Raw genomic sequence first — 18,374 nt, forward strand, 5'->3', positions numbered from 1 at the left:
GGGCATCCTGAAATGGAAGGTGGAGGAGCGCAAGGTCTCTAACATCCACCAGCTCCATGATATCATCATGGAGGAGTGGAAGAGGACTCCATTGGCAACCTGTGAAGCTCTGGTGAACTTCATGCCCAAGAGGGTTAAGGCAGTGCTCAAAAGTAATGGTGGCCACACAAAATACTGACACTTTGGGCCCAATTTGGACATTTTCACTTAGGGGTGTACTCACTTTTGTTGCCAGCGGTTTAGACATTAATGGCTGTGTGTTGAGTTATTTTGAGGGGACAGCAAATGTACACTGTTATACAAGCTGTACACTCACTACTTTACATTGTAGCAAAGTGTAATTTCTTCGGTGTTGTCACATGAAAAGATAGAATAAAATATTTACAAAAAATGTGAGGGGTGAACTCACTTCCGTGAGATACTGTACATGATCCTGCAACAGTTACTGCCCATTAAAAGTTTAAGTCAGTAGTATACTGCATATAAGAGGGCAACCCATACAAAAAAGGATTTAATCACAGAGAATGGATATTCATTATAGCACATACCACTATTTTTAGTGACCAGAACAACCACACCTGTTCTACATTACATTACAAATTTACCAGGAAGGCAGCTATAGTTATCAGGCGGATCCAGCGAACTGAGAGGTTTATTGCATAACTATATTAGACACTGAACATAAGCACACTACTTAGTCAGGTCACTGCTTCTACATGCAAAGCAGCTTGAGGAATTGCATGTACTGAGTCACTGGGATTGCAACATACAACCTCGATCAGACTGCTTAGGGGCACTTAAGAGATTACTACATTTGAAAACAGATCTCTGTAAGTTTCTGGTGCCTTTCCCAAAGAATATAGTATAACTAGTTTAACTAACTGACTAAACTGCTTAGCCAACTCACTGAACTAAACTGGCAGCCTTTTTTTATATTTCTTTTACAATGAACAGATTCACAGTTCTCTCAACACAAAAAAAAAAAAAATGAAGAAAAGCAAATAGGATCACAATAAAATGAAGAGAGCGCAAATTTAAAGGGAAACACCATGTTAGCCATTATAGTAATGTTAGTTACTTAATAAATGTTACTTAACTAAACCATTATATAAAATGTACTGTATGCAACCTATAAATGAGACAAAATGAATCGCTGCGAAGGCAATTCAAACTAGAGATCATGTGTGAAACATGCTTAAAGGATGAGTTCACCTTTGGAAACATGTTACATTTTCCACTCATTTTTAGGGTGGAGCATTAACACGTTCCAGCTCCTGCAGTGGCTCAGCAATCCAAGCCCTGTGTGTGGCAGCAGAATGGGGAGAAGCTCCCTGTACTAGCTGTCACTTTTTGAAATGAGTGTGGACAAACCGCCCACACAGCTGCATCAGTCATGCAGAGTTCTGTGAATGAATCAACTACAAGTACGAACACCCTTTGCAGATAAGGCAATAAAGGTAGTTCACCAGTCTTGTTCCTAGTCTGTAGTCAGAGATTGAAGGAGCAGCAACAGACAGAGTACACAAATTTCCTTAAAGCGGAACTGAAGACATTTTAGACAATGAGCAGACAGGTTAATATCACAGAAGAGACATGCAATGTCTCTTCTGTGATTAAACACACCTACTTGAAGTTTTCTGCAGCATGTAAACCGAGCTGTGCACATGCACGGTCCGTGTGCTGGGACAACGGACTCCTCCATATGACCAGCCCATGGCAGCCAATGGAGTCCTCCATATGCTCAGGAGTCCTCCATATGCCCAGCCCATGGCAGCCAATGGAGTCCTCCATATGCCCAGGAGTCCTCCATATGCCCAGCACATGGCAGCCAATGGAGTCCTCCATATGCCCAGCCCATGGCAGCCAATGGAGATGTAAAGACTGGCACCCAGGGGAGAGGATACTGGTGCCTGCAAGTGACTCTGACTGTTAGAGAGGAGGTAAGTAGAGTGCCTTTAGCTCCTCTTTAACTTCCAGCACAAGTAAATGCAAAACACATGATGGACCGCAATCCTGCCCCAAGTTCCTCTCCCAGTGTTGCTGCTCAAGTTATTACACATGGGTAAAATATAGTTAAATTCAGGTTTTTACACTTGCAGCATTAAAATAAAATAAATTATTTCTTAAAATATAGAATTGCATTGATTGGTGTTTTTGTGACATCTGTCTGAAGTTCAGCTTGAGATGGGATTCACACTTTAGCGATCCCTTGAACAATATGTTATGTGCTAAATTAAACCTGCTCACTCATTCCGAATGGCTGTCAACAAACTGAAAACTGCACTTGATTTTCCTTTCTGGGAACATGATAGAATGCAGCACAAAATAAATAGCACTGCAGTACAAACATAAGTAAAGTGTAATTGTGACAGAGTAAAGCAGGTCTTAAAGTGAACGGTTTTCTACTTTGCCAAGGCAAAGTGACAAGTTTGTTTTATGACAGGCACAACAATCATCCTGCAGTTACTCTTCCCTGTGCTTTAATAAATGTTTGTATTTCTGGGTATAAAGAAACAAGCAGCACACCCACATCTCCCATAATGCTGAACTGGTTACCTGACCATCTAACTGCCAGGTCTGACATATGTCTTTAAGGGGGTGAGAGGAGGAACATATACCCCTGTATAAATTCTTTTGTAGAAACTGAGACTGACATAGGATTTTCTGGGGCCTCTGTAGTGGAAAGTGTTTGAGGGAGCTTGGGATAGGGAAATACAGAGTTGCTTATTGTTTTGCAATGAACCTAATATTTTGCCTACTTTGGGTAGGCACATTTCTACTTTAAATACTTGAAGGCATAGGGATTTCAGCATACTACACATGCCTGTCCTTTGTGCTACAATTCCTTACCAGTAAAAAGTGTAGTATAATAGAGGAGCTCAATTAACATAATTGACACAATCCCAGGTGCAGATAAATAGAGGGTGTATCCTAGTAAGCATTCTTTACGTTTCAAAGAGCTGAGAACCCTGAAGCATGTCAGAAAGTGATCTTTATAGAATTAAAGGGTCCTTTTTTTAATACACATGTAAAATGGTAACTTAAAGTGGTGTGTGTGTGTGTGTGTAGGACCATGCCACTTAGTAGCCTAGGTATCTCTCGGTTTCTTTCCCTCTGTTCGACCACCCAATAGTCGCCAGTGCAGCCAAATACTCTCTGGGGCAGTCTTTATCAATCAGGGTGCCTAGGCACCCTGGGGTACCTTCTGGGTTCTTCAGGGGGTGCCTTGACAAGACGTCTAAAAATTGCCCCAAACTGGCCAAAAATTGTGTACAAACCAGTGGGTAGATCAAGCCTGCTTTTTTGTTACACAAAGCCATAGGTTTTTATTGTAAGACATTACAACCGTAGGCACTGTGCAGGCCAGCCACTTGTGTCCTAACAACTGCTGACATCATTGGTTGATAAGGAGAACATCGGCAACCTGTATGGCATCCTTGTTTGACTCCCCTCTCTCTGTCAGCACTGGGGTTACATTAGCTGGGTGGGGGAGAGAAACTGAAGAAGAAGAAATGCTGGAACACTAGTCAGTACCAATGTGCAAAAGTGTATTTGCTTTGAAGGAATAAATCACCTCTAGTGTTGGGGTCCTATGTGTGTGGATTCTGCTGCAATATGCAAAATGATTAGTTTTTTATATTTTAGAATGGGGTGCCTCAAAATCATCCATAATTTTAAAAGGGTGCCTTGAATGGAAAAGGTTGAGGAACACTGCACTAGGGTCTCCCCCTCGGGGTCAGATGTGGTCAGGGGATGGTTTAGAACATCTTCCCGTGTCTCCAGCATGGAGATTTCCTGTGTGGTTACTAAAAACTAAACATATTTTTGTGTAATTTTTTACTCTATTTTAAGGCAGTGTAAAATACACATACTCCCAAGATCATCAAAAGATCAAGTCAGCTGCATGGCAAGCATAGCAATGCATCACCTGATACCATTAAGTGCTCTGTCGGTCGCAGGTACTCTGATATCATCATGTCCAACACAGGACCATCAGTCCAGCATTGTTAATGAGAACACTGAGGTCATACCCAAAACCCAGAGCACTGGAGGGAAGAGAACAAGGAATAAGGTAATTAGGACTGATGTTCCATCTAGACCAGGTGTCGGCAACCCGCGGCTCTTTTTCACCTTTCCTGCGGCTCCGGAGCACACTGCCCACCAGGTGACAGGCAATAGGGTCGGCAAGCCGCGGCTCTTTTAATGCAGCTCTTCTATGTGCCGGGCGCCCGCTCCCCTCCCTCCTCCAAACATTGGCTGTCAGGATGTAGGCGGGGCAGCGTGACGAACTCCTCTCCTCTCACAGTCCGCCCTGAAGACCAGAACGGCGCGGGAACACAGCTAGAGGAACGCGCGGAGCAAAGGTAAGTGAATTGACACAGGGGGAATGAATTACTATAGGGGGGATGAATTACTATAGGGGGGATGAATTACTATATGGGGGATGAATTACTATATGGGGGATGAATTACTATAGGGGGGATGAATTACTATATGGGGGATGAATTACTATATGGGGGATGAATTACTATGGGGGATGTATTACTATATGGGGGATGAATTACTATATGGGGGATGAATTACTATATGGGGGATGTATTTTCAGTTTTAAAAATGTTTCTCTCAAAATAAATTTCAATCGTGGTTTTGGCGAGATTTGGCTCAGTTGAAAAAAAAAAGGTTGCCCACCACTGACCTAAGGCTATGATTGTGATTATGACGATACACTGTGGCCCTGGTTAACCCTTTGCTTACTGGGCCCTTAAACCCCCTTCATGACCAGAGCGCTTTTCGCAATATATGCAGTGTTGGATTTGTTTTAAATGTTGCAATGGTTTTGCGGCTCCCAGTCTTTTTTTCCCTCTCGGAAACGGGTCCAAGTGGCTCTTTATGTCTTAAAGGTTGCAGACCCCTGATCTAGACGAATATGAGCATTTAACCCCTGCAGTGTGAGGGGAGGCCCTATTGCATGGAGAACATTTGACTTTACTCAGTTGAGCTTTAAGTCTTTGGTATTCTAAAACATTAAAATACACATTTGACAGGGATCATCAGAATGGCAAAAGCTATCCCACATTGACTGCATACACAAACAGGTACAACCATTTTATTAGGAAATATACCTTTTTACTTGCTCGAAAACGAACAGCAATTGACTGACCAATAGTCCACGTCAGATTGGCAGAAGTTGTTTTCAGTCCACACAAAAGAAAGTAAAATTATATGTAAAACATCCCAATCAGACTAGAGGCCCCATTCACACCACGTGCGTTGGGCTGCACTGGGCAGCCTTGCCTTACTCATTGACAAGACAATTCACCTTGAGTCCTACAAGTTCAGTTCACACCATGGCAACGCAGTACACCCCATCTGGAACTGCTGTGTTGAATATAGATGAATTAAATGTCATTTTGTGACATTTCAATATAGTTGAAATAAAATTTTTTTAAAAAAGTAAACATTGTGATGCATCAGCAATGCTTCCTTCAGAGTGCACACAAGCACTAGTTTAAGTAGTATACCTATCAGTCATCAGAACCTCTGAGTCACTGGCCTGGGACAAGTATTTAAATGAGATGTTCTGACTACATCCTGGCCTAAATTACTGCACGTTTGTTCCAGATCAAAGAATCATTGTTAAAATCATAAAGGACAAAAACAGCCAGCTAACTATCATTTTCTGGAGATCAGCAGATTGTAGCCCATATTTTTATTAGGGCAGGTTTTCTTAACCATGTCAATACCAAACGTGTTACATACACTTCCTGTCCATGTCATTTTTCAGTGCTGTGATAGTTTAACTGACAATTTTATGGGCATGCAATAGTGTACCCAAATTAATTTTAATTTTATAATATATAGAGCTTTCTTTTAGAAGTATCTAATAAAATGCGTATTTTATTTTTTTATACATAAAAAGGAAAAAATGCTTTTATTTATCCTTTATTTCTAATATATTTTTATCTATTGTTCTGTCTGAGCTGTCAAAGCGCAGGACTGCATAATAAATTTGCATGAAAGCAGCTTTTTTTGTTTCTGATTCAGACCTGCTCACGTGACATGTATGGAGGAGAGCTGGTTTCACACACGCAGATTTTTTTTTTTTACTAAATGCTTTCATATGTCTTAGGCTTCATGTACACAAGCAGCTCCTACACTTGAGTTTAGGAGCTTTTGGCATTTTTTTGCCAAAGCTCCTAAACATAACTCCATAAAAGCCTATGTGTCCATGTACACAAACTTTTGGCAGAGATTAGGAGCTGCCGTGTTTAGGTGAGGTTAAACCTCCCTCTCCTGAACACAGAAGAATAGCGTTGAGGACAGGATCGTTTTGAGCGGCGACCACGGGAAACCGCAAAACCGTGTTTTTGCCGCGATTTGCATTTTCCCGCGGCTGGCGGTCAGGGTAGGCTATTGTACATGGCGGTTAAGGCTGACTTCACAAAAGGTGTGTTGCAATGATGCACAATCAGTGGTAGCAACGTGTATTTCAGCACACAACACAAGACCAATTGATGAGAACTATCTGCATGCTATAGCCAGTTTTAAGTCACTGGTAGCCCATTTAAATGAATAGGCTACCTTAATGTAATGCATGTTAACTTGTGTGCAGCAAGCCACTGCATGGCTATGTGAAGGGGGACTTAATATAAATCAATGTTACCTTCTGCACAGTAAGAGTTGTTTTTCATAAACTACATTGGTGTTATGGTATACAGCTCAGTTTAGATACAAATCCGTCCTAGGAGAATATTTCTTTACTTAGCACTACCCCCTTGGGGGTTGCTAAGGATTTGGGTCCCACTATAGTCTGCACAGCCCGGCAATCTGCATTCTCCACACAAGCTTGCATCCAGAGTCAGAAATCAGTCCTTGAGGTTTGGTTTTGTTGTTTTATTGAGGGGATTTTGAACTGGAATAGGGTTAGGGGTGTACAGGATGTCCAAGTGTACTGACAACGGAGGACAAACTCCCTGGAATGATTTACATGCTCCCTCTTTTGCAGCACAGTCTCTGTTGGAGAGCTAGCCAGCATCTCCACAATGTACCATGTACCACCCCAAACCCTAGATAAAATTCTCCTCTTTACCCAGCAATCTGGAGGTTTTCCTGAGCAAGGGATCTAGCTTCTGTTCTTTTAGAGGGTTGAACGGTCACTAGTAGGGGGCTAATCTGGTTTCCCATTAGAGTGCTCGTTCCCTTATCCACCCAGGGGGTGCAGGTGTACTCACTCAGATCTTCTCCTGTACTACTTGTGGGTTGGCTGCTGCTACCAAGTCATCCTCTTTCAGGGGGCCAGTGAGTTCCAAGCTTTCCTCCCATCTAGCTCCAGGCTCGCAGGCAGACTCCTTCCTCACATCCAACACTTTTTAAGGGTGTCCAGCCCCTTGCCAACTTCTGGTGCAGGACTGGCAAGGACCCCTCAAGAGTGCAGCCAGTCACTCCTCAAATCCACCCACTGCCTCTAAGGCTTTCCTCCTAGAGCAGGGGGAAATTCCAGAGGGGCTCGCCTGCAGAGCCTCTCAACCCTGGTTACAATTTGACCCCTTAGGCTATTACACCTGAGCTGCTTTACAGCGCTTGTCTAACCATTAGGATTCCAGCACCCCCTAGTTAAACTAGGAGGGTGCTATATTTACATTTGTAGAGACAAAAATGCAATAGCTATATCTTTTCTTCACTATCAGAAGAACCGCTACATCCAGGAGCAGTACAGGATACGATCAACATAAATATAGCAAAAGAGAACACAGAATATTTACATACTATGTCTAAACTTTACTTTCTCCACTGACAAAGGTACAACTTATTTTAGGTTATACAAACCTTTGCCCTTCCAAGAGACTGCATACAGTCAATGTCCAGTCAGTCTACCAGGCTATTCTATTATGTACATAATAAAACCTGCATTCTGGAAAACAAACCCTAGTATTTTAAAGTGGTTCTATGGTCAAAAGCCTTAACTTCCTGCAATCTATGCATTAAGGTAAAAAACCTTACAAACCCCCCCCACCACCACCACTAAATACTTACCCAAGTCTTGTATTAAGCCAGCGCAGTGTGCTTCTGAATGTCTTCTCCCATCTTTCTCTTCTCACAGGAGGATCATTGGCTCCTGCCACTGTCAATCAAATCCTGTGAGGAGGGAGCATGGGGGCAGGGCTTAGCCGTGCTCTGTGAGTCTATGGATGCACAGAGCCTGCCTCAGGAACGAGCCTGCATGCATGCCCCCATAGCAAGCAGCTTCCTATAGGAGCACACACAGAAGAGGAGGACCATACAATGCTTTTATCTTTTTTATTTTAATTAAAAACATTTTTTTGACTTTACAACTGCTTTAATCCTACAAAATAAGAGTTGTCCTTGAAGCAGCAACAGATCTGAGTGAGCAATTAAATATTCATAATCTGTAAGAGACAGATGGCACAACAAATTAGGATAATCCTGAGTAATCCAACAGGAGCTGAACTGAATGTGATATGATAACCAATCTATCACTCACTGCAAAAAAACAAAAAACAGACAAAAAACAAAAACAAAACAAAAACAAAGCAAGCTTCCAAGAGAAAACAGGCAGCATTAATATTAAGGGTGTCTAAAAGTTGTATCAAAAATTAATCATTTATTTTTTCCTTATTAGCAAAACCAACAATGGCTCCCTCTCTACTAGATTTCCAGCTGCTACCTTTGCTAAAATGGTACTTGAAATAAATTAATCAATACCAATAAGTGGTATTACACTGGCATGGTCAGAAAACCCTTCTCTCAAGAGAAAAAGACAGAAGTTAGCCAAACATTACATTCTACATCAGCTGGAGCTGGGGGTGGACATTTTCGTTTACTTTTTGTAGAGTTAGGCTTAACCTGTTCCTGATGAGCGTATGCACATAAGCACCCTCAAAGGTGGGTCCTCTTCCATGGGGCTGCATGGGTGTTTGTGCTTGGAGCTCGCTGCACAGTGCACTCCCAGCACGAAGACTGAGCTGTCACTGACAGCTTCAGGTCTCATACTCACGATTGGGAGCCAAGAGGACTAACATGATTGCTGTAATAGCCCGAGTTTGGCTATCACAGTGATCAGTAACTGTACAACCCAACCCTTTTGGAAATCAGAGCCTAGGAGAGAATGGCGCCTGAGGGTGGCCAGACAATTTCAGAGCCAGGGGAAACAAAAAAAACAAACATGAAGACATATACTCCTGGATAAAACACAAAACAACCGAGGCAGAGAGGGAAGGTCTTTATAACCCCTTCAAGACTGGGGGTAGAACCAACCTTAATGCCCAGACCCAAATTTTGCAACTTTGATATGTGTTAGTAAAACTGTACAAATGATTTATTTATTATTTGATCACAACTACTTTAGTTTATCCAGGTGAATTATATCTTGGTTTTTCTCACTACAAAATTGGGCTTTCATTTGCTGGTAAAGGGTAATGGATATCTCCTGATTTTTTTTTTAGTATTAACCACTTCAATACCAGGCACTTCCACCCCCTTCCTGTCCATGCCAATTTTCAGCTTTCAGTGCTGTCGCACTTTGAATGCCAATTGCGCAGTCATACAACACTGTACAAATATGAAATCTTTATCATTTGTTTGAGATAGAGCTTTCTTTTGGTAGTATTTAATCACCGCTGTATTTTTTTTATTTTTTACTAAAAGAAAAAAGTCTTAAAATTTGGAAAAAAAAAATGTTTTCTTTTATAAAATTTAGCAAATACGTAATCTTTCTTACTTACACAGACACAGTGTGAGGAAAGTACTGCTGATAACTTGTAAACCTGTTCACATGTGATCAGCTGTAATTGGACACAGCTGATCACATGGTAAAGTGCCACTGTGATTGGACCTTTACCGTGATCTGTGATCAGCTGTGTCCAAAGGACACAGCTGTCACAGCGCGCACCGATGAGCTGCCCAAGGGGCGTGCAAGAGGCAGGGCTCTGGGAGGACATCCATGGACGCCCTCCCAGAACTGGAGGACTGTGCTGTAGCTGTGTTTCAGTTATAACGTTGTTGGAAAGTGGTTAAAGAAAAATTGGTCTAAAATAGTAACAAAAATAATATTTTTATACCTTAGCCTACTACTAAAGAATAACCCAAAATACATTTTCCTGCTCCTGACTATCGCAGCGATACCACGTATGTGTATGTTAGGTGTGGTTTCTACCTGTAGTAGGGCTGAGAAGCAATAGTGCGCATTTTGCTTTTTTTTTTATTTCTATATCCTACCTAAAATACAATGAGGCTAGGTTCACATTGAAGCGGTAAAAATTCCTTCAGTTTTCAAGTGCAATTCTAGGAGAACCTGTGGTGCGATTCATCTGCGGTTCAGGTTGGATAGCAATGCATTTTTCCAGTAATTTGATTACAGCTGCAATTTTGGATTACTTCCCTAGGTCTCTCTCTCTGGAAAGCAGCTCAGTGCACTGCGTGTGGACTGCATAGATGTAAACATCCTCCACAGTAATGCGTTTTATGTTCTGCAAACAAACACAGGAACACATATGTGGTACCCAGGTTTAAATCCCACCTCCTGGACACCGAATGTGTGGTACTGTGTCGTTATGGGGTTAATCTCTTTCCAGTTTGTATTTTCTGTTGAAGGCAGAGCCAATCATCTCTCAAGTAGCTGTCCTGGAAGATGATATGGGAAATTATAATTTTTTTTACTATTTTGGGACAGTTTTTCTTTTAATATAATAAAAAATAAATAAGTAAATCAGACTATGTCAATTACCACTTACCACCAAATGAAGGCTCAATTTGTCCTGGAAAAAAACAAAAAAAAACAAAACAGAAGTATACAGCCTTGTTCACAGGGGTGTACTTAAGAGGACGCCCATGCAAGGGTCATGTTTGCCCGTATGGGAATGAACAGGTGTTCTTTGTATCCCCGTGCAGGCAGTCCCATTCATGTCAATTGGGATGCAGCTGCACTTTTTTGCACTTTTTTTTTCTTAAAGGTGAACTTAGTCTTTAAAATTTGTTTTAAAATGGATCATGATACTGTATTTAACAGAGGCAATGTAGATAGTTATCAGAATGTTTTAGACTAGTTTAATGAAACCTGTTTAATAGGTCGGGGATTCCATTCAGATAACTGGTCTGGATGAAATTTTAAAGGCTTTCAAATGAAATTATCTAGAAAACAAAGGGGTGCAGTGCTGGAATATCAAAGTTTAGTGCAATTTATGTGTGAATATACATTTGTACTTTGTTATTTGATATTCCAGCGCCGCACCCCTTTGTTTTCATGATTATTCTGGAGGTTTTTTGGTTTGCCTTTTTGGTGCTTTGGCTGCTTGTGATTGTTTTAGTGCTCACTTAATTTATTTCCATTTTATATGAATGAAATTATCTGCCTCATCGATGGCAAGAAAGAATTTTATGATGAATGATTTGTGTTCAAATGTTCAGATAAAAACCTAACCATGTATTGCCATCTTCACACCTAATCTGATAACTGCAATAAAAAAAACAAACTTCCATGGCCCATGATGCAGGATGTCATAAGACACTGCACAATAAGTATTGTATATTTGTCAGTGTTTGCAGCCACAATACACCTGTCTGTTTTCACCTGTTCCAGGTCAGCAATCTATCCAAGATCTTTCAGATGAGCCTTAAATATGCAAGGCCAAACTATAGCAAACCCCCCCACTTACGAATTAGTTACAATCCAGGAGCTGGTTCTTAACTCCAACATGTTCATAAGCCTAACAAAGATCAGCACTTGCAGACAGTGGCTGCGAGCGCTGGCCAGTGTTCTGGCGGGGGAGGAATCCCCATCAGAACACAAAGGGGCGCAAATGGGGGAGATCGCCACATTACATGTGTTGGTACGGAGATCTGTTAGTTTGTTTTCGATAAGCCCACTGGGTTGAATTTAAAAAAAATAAAAATAAATAAAACTTAGTGTGTGACATGCAAACACACGTTCACATCTTTGAAAGTTCACAAGTTGAACGTTTGTATATAGGGACTAACTGTATAATCTCTAAAGTTTTGGACAGAAAGAGTTGCAACTGGGCTTACAAAGAATTGAATATTTGGTTTTAAAGCTTTGTTATCTATATTTACTCTTTTATTTAACGTTACTTATTCCATCTTGGCCTGACACTTAAGTTGGATATACTTATTATTATTATACAGGATTTATATAGCGCCAACAGTTTGCGCAGCGCTTTACAATATAATGGGAGACCGTACAATTACAATACATGTCAGTACAGAAGGAATGTGAGGGCCCTGCTCATGGAGCTTACAATCTAAAGGAAGGGGGAGGTGATACAAAAGGTGATAGCTGCGGGGGATGATCTGGCGGAGGTGATTCAAGTACAGTTCTCAGGTGGAGGTGGGGTTGGCTTCCCTGAAGAAGTGAGTTTTCAAAGATCGCCTAAAGGCATACAGGGTGGGGGCTGACCGGACATGCTGTGGTAGGGAGTTCCAGAGGATGGGAGAGGCTCTGGAGAAGTCCTGGAGGCGAGCGTGGGAGGAGGTAATGAGGGAGCTAGAGAGGAGGATATCATGGGAGGAGCGGAGTGGGCGATATCTGTGGATGAGGTTGGCAATGTAGCTAGGGGCAGTGTTGTGGATGGCTTTGTAAGCTGTGGTTAGTATTTTGAATTTTATAAGTTGGGTTAGTAGAAGCCAGTGAAGGGATTGGCAGAGAGGGGCAGCAGTTGCTGATCGGTTGGTAAGGTGTATGAGTCTAGCAGCATTCATAATAGACTGAAGGGGGATAGCCTGTGTAACGGTAGACCAGTGAGAAGGGAGTTGCAGTAATCAAGGCGGGCTATAACCAAGGCGTGGATAAGTTGTTTTGTGGTGTCATTGGTCACAAAGGGATGGATTTTGGAAATGTTTCGGAGGTTGAGGCGGCAGGATTAAGCCAGTGAGTGGATGTGGGGCCCAAAGGAGAGGTCAGAGTCTAGGATTACGCCTAGCACCCTGGCAAGAGGGGAAGGACCAATGGTTGTGCTGTTGATATTAATGGTAAAGTCATGAGTGGAGGATCAGGGAGGAGGAAATATTACAAGCTCAGTTTTTGAAAGATTGAGTTTAGGTAGTGGTGTGACATCCATGCTGATATGTCACTTAGTAGATTTGTGATACGTGAGGAGATTGAGGGGGTGAGCTGGGGAGTGGAGAGATAGATCTGGGTGTCATCAGCATAGAGGTGGTATTGGAAGCCATGGAAAGTTATCAGTTGGCCCAGGGAGGAGGTATAGAGAGAAAAGGAGGGACCCAAGAACAGAACCTTGGGGTACCCCAACAGAAAGAGGAAGCGGAGGAGGAGGAGTTGTATGTGACACTGAAAGTGCGCTGAGAAAGGTAAGAGGAGAACCAGGAGAGAACAGAGTCACAGAGGCCGATGGAGTGGAGTTTACTGAGGAGGAGCAGGTGGTCGACTGTGTCAAAGGCAGCTGAAAGGTCAAGGAGTATGAACCTGGAAGAAAGAGCAGAATAAGATGGAAGCTGAGAGGATTGACACTGCAGCACTGGTGGGGATCATTTGGCAGGTAAGCCTGCTATAATGTGCTAATATTAGTGGTGCACCGAAATGAAAATTCTGGTGCCAAAACCGAAAATTCAAAGTGCACTTGGCTGAAAACCAAAACGCGCAGTTTTTAAAAATTAATTTTTTTTTTGGAAAAAATACACCGATTAATTAAAACAAAAAAAAAAAACAAAAAAAACAATATACACCACAATTTTTTTGTAAAATATGAAAAGAGGATGTTACGGCGAGTAAATACCCAACATGTCACTTTTGATGCACTTTTAATATTGCGCATGCTCGTGGAATGGCGTTAAACTGCGGTACTTAATCTCCATGAGAGATGCCTTAAAAATGTCTACAGGTTAGTAGTGTAAACAAACAGAGGTCTAGTGCGAGAATTATTGCTCTCGCTCCGACGTTCGTGGCGATACCTCACGTGTGTGGTTTGAACACTGAACACATATGTGGGCATAGCCTATATATGTGTTCACCACTACATGCGAGCATAGGGGGACGGGGCAATTTAAAAAAAAAATTTATTATATATTTAATGTTTTGGGTTTTTTGCACTGTCACCTTTCTTATCACAAGGAATGCATGCATCCCTTGTGATAGAAATAATTAGTGACAGGTCCTCTTTATGGAGAGATATGGGGTCAATAAGACCCCACATCTCTCCTCCGCAATGTAAATCATTAGATTAAAAAAAAGTATTGATCTAGTGCTTTAAGAAAAAAACCAAAATGGCCATAACAGGAAGTGACATCACTCTGGTCTTCCAAGGGCATAGAGATGAGTGGCAGCCATCTTTCCTTCACTCATCTCTATGCCCAGCGCCGGGATCGATGGTTTCTCGGGTAAGGCTGAGAACTACTGAGCAGAGGCCGATGGCAGCAGTGGGGTTTTTTCGGCACCTGTATTGGTGCTTTTTTTTTTATTTTGGGGTGTTTTTGGCCGAAACATTTTGGCCACCGAAATTTCAGTGCAATCCTAGCTAATATGCTGGACATACTACTACAGTATGGAATAAAGCTCCTGGGGTTCATGTAATAAATTTCATAGGTCCTAGCCCCATGCCTCTTGGTATTTTGTCTAGGCGAGCATGACATCCCCCCCCCCCCCCCCATTAATGAAGCCTCCTGGGATACTCACATCACCCATTTGAGGAGGCTTTGGAGCAATGTGCAGGCACTGTAAAATTACAGGCATGCGTAGCAGCACATCATCAGGGGGCCAAGTGCAAAATCATGCGATATCTGGCCCCCTCGATGACATCAGCATAGAAGACGATGGCACAGGACCTTGTATGTTGCGGCGAGGCAGCAGGTTTGCCAAGACATTACTGGATTCAATGGGCATGTTTTTGTTTTTTTTACCTGCACAACCAGTGGTACAGGTAAAAGGGAAAAACAAAACAAAGGGGAGGAGTGAAGTTCCTCTCTAAAGCCCAACTTCAGTTTTACTATCACTTTAAATAGTTTGTTTGATCCAACATGGCCCAAAGAAACCATTTCCTTTACTAACTGATGCAGCCATTGTCAGCGCTGTATAAACTGGGTGTAGCATCAACTACATATGGTTTACAGCACTGTTTCCAGGAAACGGTATAGGGACTTCCTGTCTGCTGCCAGAACAAAATTGAGGCAGACTAAGAACTTCTCATCCATTCACAGGAAGCTTTGTATTTTTCCAATGAATACCCCCAAATGGCTGAAGTGGAGAAATTGACGTCATATGCCCCCCTCTGCCAATACCCCATATCAGTGCTGTATACTGTATGTAGCTGATGCTACATACAATTTAAACAGTGCTGACAGCAGCCACCTCAGTTAGTAAAGGAAATAGTTCTTTGAGGTCGCTTTGCCTAATCAAACTATTTAAAGGGGAAGTAAAGGCTACTTTTTTCCCCCAAAATACTAAATATGTTATACTTGCAACGAACGGAGCAGCCCTGAACCTCTTCTGGGGTTTCCCGTTGGCGCTCTAGCGCTTCATCTTCTGTGTACGCCACCATAGCAAGCTGCCTGCTATAGGGGAGCATGTGTGGGCTCGTTCCTGAGTTGGGCTGTGTGCATCTGTAGACACACACACAGCATGACTTGGCACCACCCTTTGCTCCCTCCTCACGATTTAATTGACATCAGCAGGAGCCAATGGCTTTGCATCCTGTGAAGAGAGAGAAAGCAGCAATGCTTTGTCTCAATCCTTTAACTGATACATTCTGCTGAAGAGCTTGTTCTTTTGAAAAATAACAGACTTACTGGCCAGCAACACTAATTTATTAACAGACATATCAGTCTGGATATCACATCACTTCCTCAAACTCAATCTATCCAAAACTGACCTCATATTTCCTCCTCTGACTTCTCTGTCAAGATCAACAGCACAACTATCAACCCGTTCCTGCATGCCAAGGTGCTAAGTGTTATCCTGAACTCTCCTTTCAGTTTATCTTGTCGCCTCAACCTCTGCAACATCTCCAAAATATATCCCTTCCTAACCAATGACACCAAAAAGCTTCTTACAACCTGATCATCTCTCACCTCAATTGCTGCAACTTCCTCCTCACTGGCTTACCTTTACACAGGCTATGCCCCTTCAGTCCATCATGAATGCTGCTGCCAGACTCATCCACCTTACCAACTGTTCAGTGTCTGCTACTCCTCTCTGCCAACCCCTCCACTGGCTTCCGTTCACCCAATGAATTCAATTTAAACTACGAACAACTTACACAGCCATCCACAACTCGGCCCCCAGCTACATCACTAACCTAGTCTAAAAATACCAACCAAATCATTCTCATCATTCCTCCCAAGACCTCCTGCTCTTTAGTTTCCTGGTCACTTCCTCCCATGCTCACCTCCAGGACTTTTCCTGAATATCTCCCATCCTATGGAATTCCCTACCCTAATCTGTCTGACTTTCTCCCTCACTTTTAGACAATCCCTGAAAACCCTTCTCTTCAGAGAAGCCTATCCTGTCCCTATCTAAAAACTGTACTCTTATTTTCTCCGTCAGCTTGTTCCCTACAATTATTACCTCTTGTATCACTTGATCCTCGCTTTTAGATTGTAAGTTCTAACGAGCAGGTCCCTCTGGTTCCTACTGTATTGAATTGTATTGTAACTGTATTGTCTGCCCTCATGATGTAAAGCGCTGTGCAAACTATTGGTGCTATATAAATCCTGTATAATAACCACCAGGTAAAAAAGAAAGAAAGAGCCTAAAAAAAAAAAACCATTTTGTGCTTTTTCTGCAGACAGACTCGGATCTAAGTCACTGGTCACACTGCTGCGATTTAAAATGGTGTAATTTTTTTTCAATTTCAGAAGACTTTATTGCTACTTGTGAACATTTTCAACGATTTCTTGAAAGCTGCAGTTCGATTTCCATTATATTCTATTTATGTGAAATCGCAACAAAACTGCGGAAAAAAGTAATGCAAGAACTACTTTAGAAATTGCGCTGCAGCAAATCGCACATAGTAAGACACTGACATTCATTAGGTGCAATTTCAATTCACACCTGTATGACCAGGCACTAAGCAGATGTAATGGACTTCTGCCCATTCTAAGTCAGATCAAATTCGACCTGAAGTCGCACGACTTCAAAAAGGCGGATGCCAGTGCGACTTCATTTGCCACTTGCAAGATATATGTGCGACATAATGCATAGATTTCTATGCAAGTCACACCTGAACTTGCAAAAAGAAGTGCGTGAACTACTTTCAAAATCGATGCGACTCCGCCAGAGTCAGATGGGAAGAACGGCACCAGCACACCAAGGATCTCCAGTTATGGGTCCAAATCTTTAATAAGCAATCACAGTTACAGCAAGTGCGACGTTCCGGCATCTCGCAGGACCCCTTCATCAGAACCACTCTAATTTGACCGCATTGCGGACAATTGGGTGAGACTTCTCATGTGAATTTAACAGTTCAAATCGCATGAAAAGTCACACCAGTGTGACCGGGGACTAATTCCCCTGCCCACAGACACAGGCTTGTGTTCTGCCTGGATGTGTCTGAAAAACTGACAGAAGGAACCAGACTGAGCTCTGGGGTTACAGGGCTCCTATACTTCTTCAATAGGACTGTCAGCTAAGTTGTCAAAATGGTGTAAAGAGTTAACGATCGATTTAAAAGAAATCCCAAACTTTTAGGAGTCTTCTGAAGCCAATCTAGAGGGAAGGATTGCCTGTGGCAGTGATGGGAGGTGGTGTGTAGCTGAGCAAAGATCGCCCTGGCTGTGCAGCAGTCCTGTCCTCCATGTTCTGGGTGATCGGAGATCAGACAAGGAAGGCTTATGTAAGTGTGTTGCACTCCCAGCAGTGATCGCAGCTCACCGACCTGTCGGGGCTGGGAAGGAATGAGAGGGTCGGGGAGAGTACACAAGTTTAGCCCTGTGTCCCCTCCTCCTCCCCGTGACTAGTAAACACGGCTCACATTGCGGAGTCCACAGTGACTTTGGCGGCCATGGAGCAGAGCCGTACGGCCAATGTGACAGGTGGTGTGTGAGCTCTCCTCCCTCGTGTGCCCCCTCAGCCCCCGGGGCACCACATATACACAGCCCAGCAGCGTGCCCCGCTTCCTTCTATTACCTGTCCACAGCCGTCCAACTTCCCGGACTCCTGAGAATCCTCCACAGCAGCCGCCGCTTCTACCTGGGACGACATAATATGACGCAGTGCTAGAAGTGCCGCGGTCTGGGCACCAGCGAAATCCCCTGCGCAGCACTCAACCCTACAACCCCGCACACCGCCGACCAATCAGGGGAAGGGCAACATTGCACAGCGTTGCCGCACGTGACAGGCAGCGGCGTGTGGAAAAGAGCCATCTTTGAAAAGGGAAGCACGCAATAAACTT

The 18,374-nt window shown here is 42.8% G+C and overlaps 1 protein-coding gene across 1 annotated transcript in view; it reads right to left on the bottom strand.

Moving 5' to 3' along the window:
- TXLNG (taxilin gamma) overlaps window positions 1-18,286 on the bottom strand; it is a 59,964-nt gene extending 41,678 nt beyond the window's left edge. Inside the window, exon 1 of the mRNA XM_089676571.1 lies at window positions 18,110-18,286. Coding sequence (XP_089532697.1) covers window positions 18,110-18,184 — 75 coding nt within the window. The 5' untranslated portion in view covers window positions 18,185-18,286. The remainder of the gene's footprint in view (window positions 1-18,109) is intronic.
- Between the last annotated feature and the right edge of the window lie 88 nt (window positions 18,287-18,374).

Source organism: Staurois parvus, unplaced genomic scaffold, assembly GCF_062004578.1.
Source record: "Staurois parvus isolate SC_StPar_1 unplaced genomic scaffold, SC_StPar_1.0 ptg000172l, whole genome shotgun sequence".
Lineage (NCBI taxonomy): Eukaryota > Metazoa > Chordata > Amphibia > Anura > Ranidae > Staurois > Staurois parvus.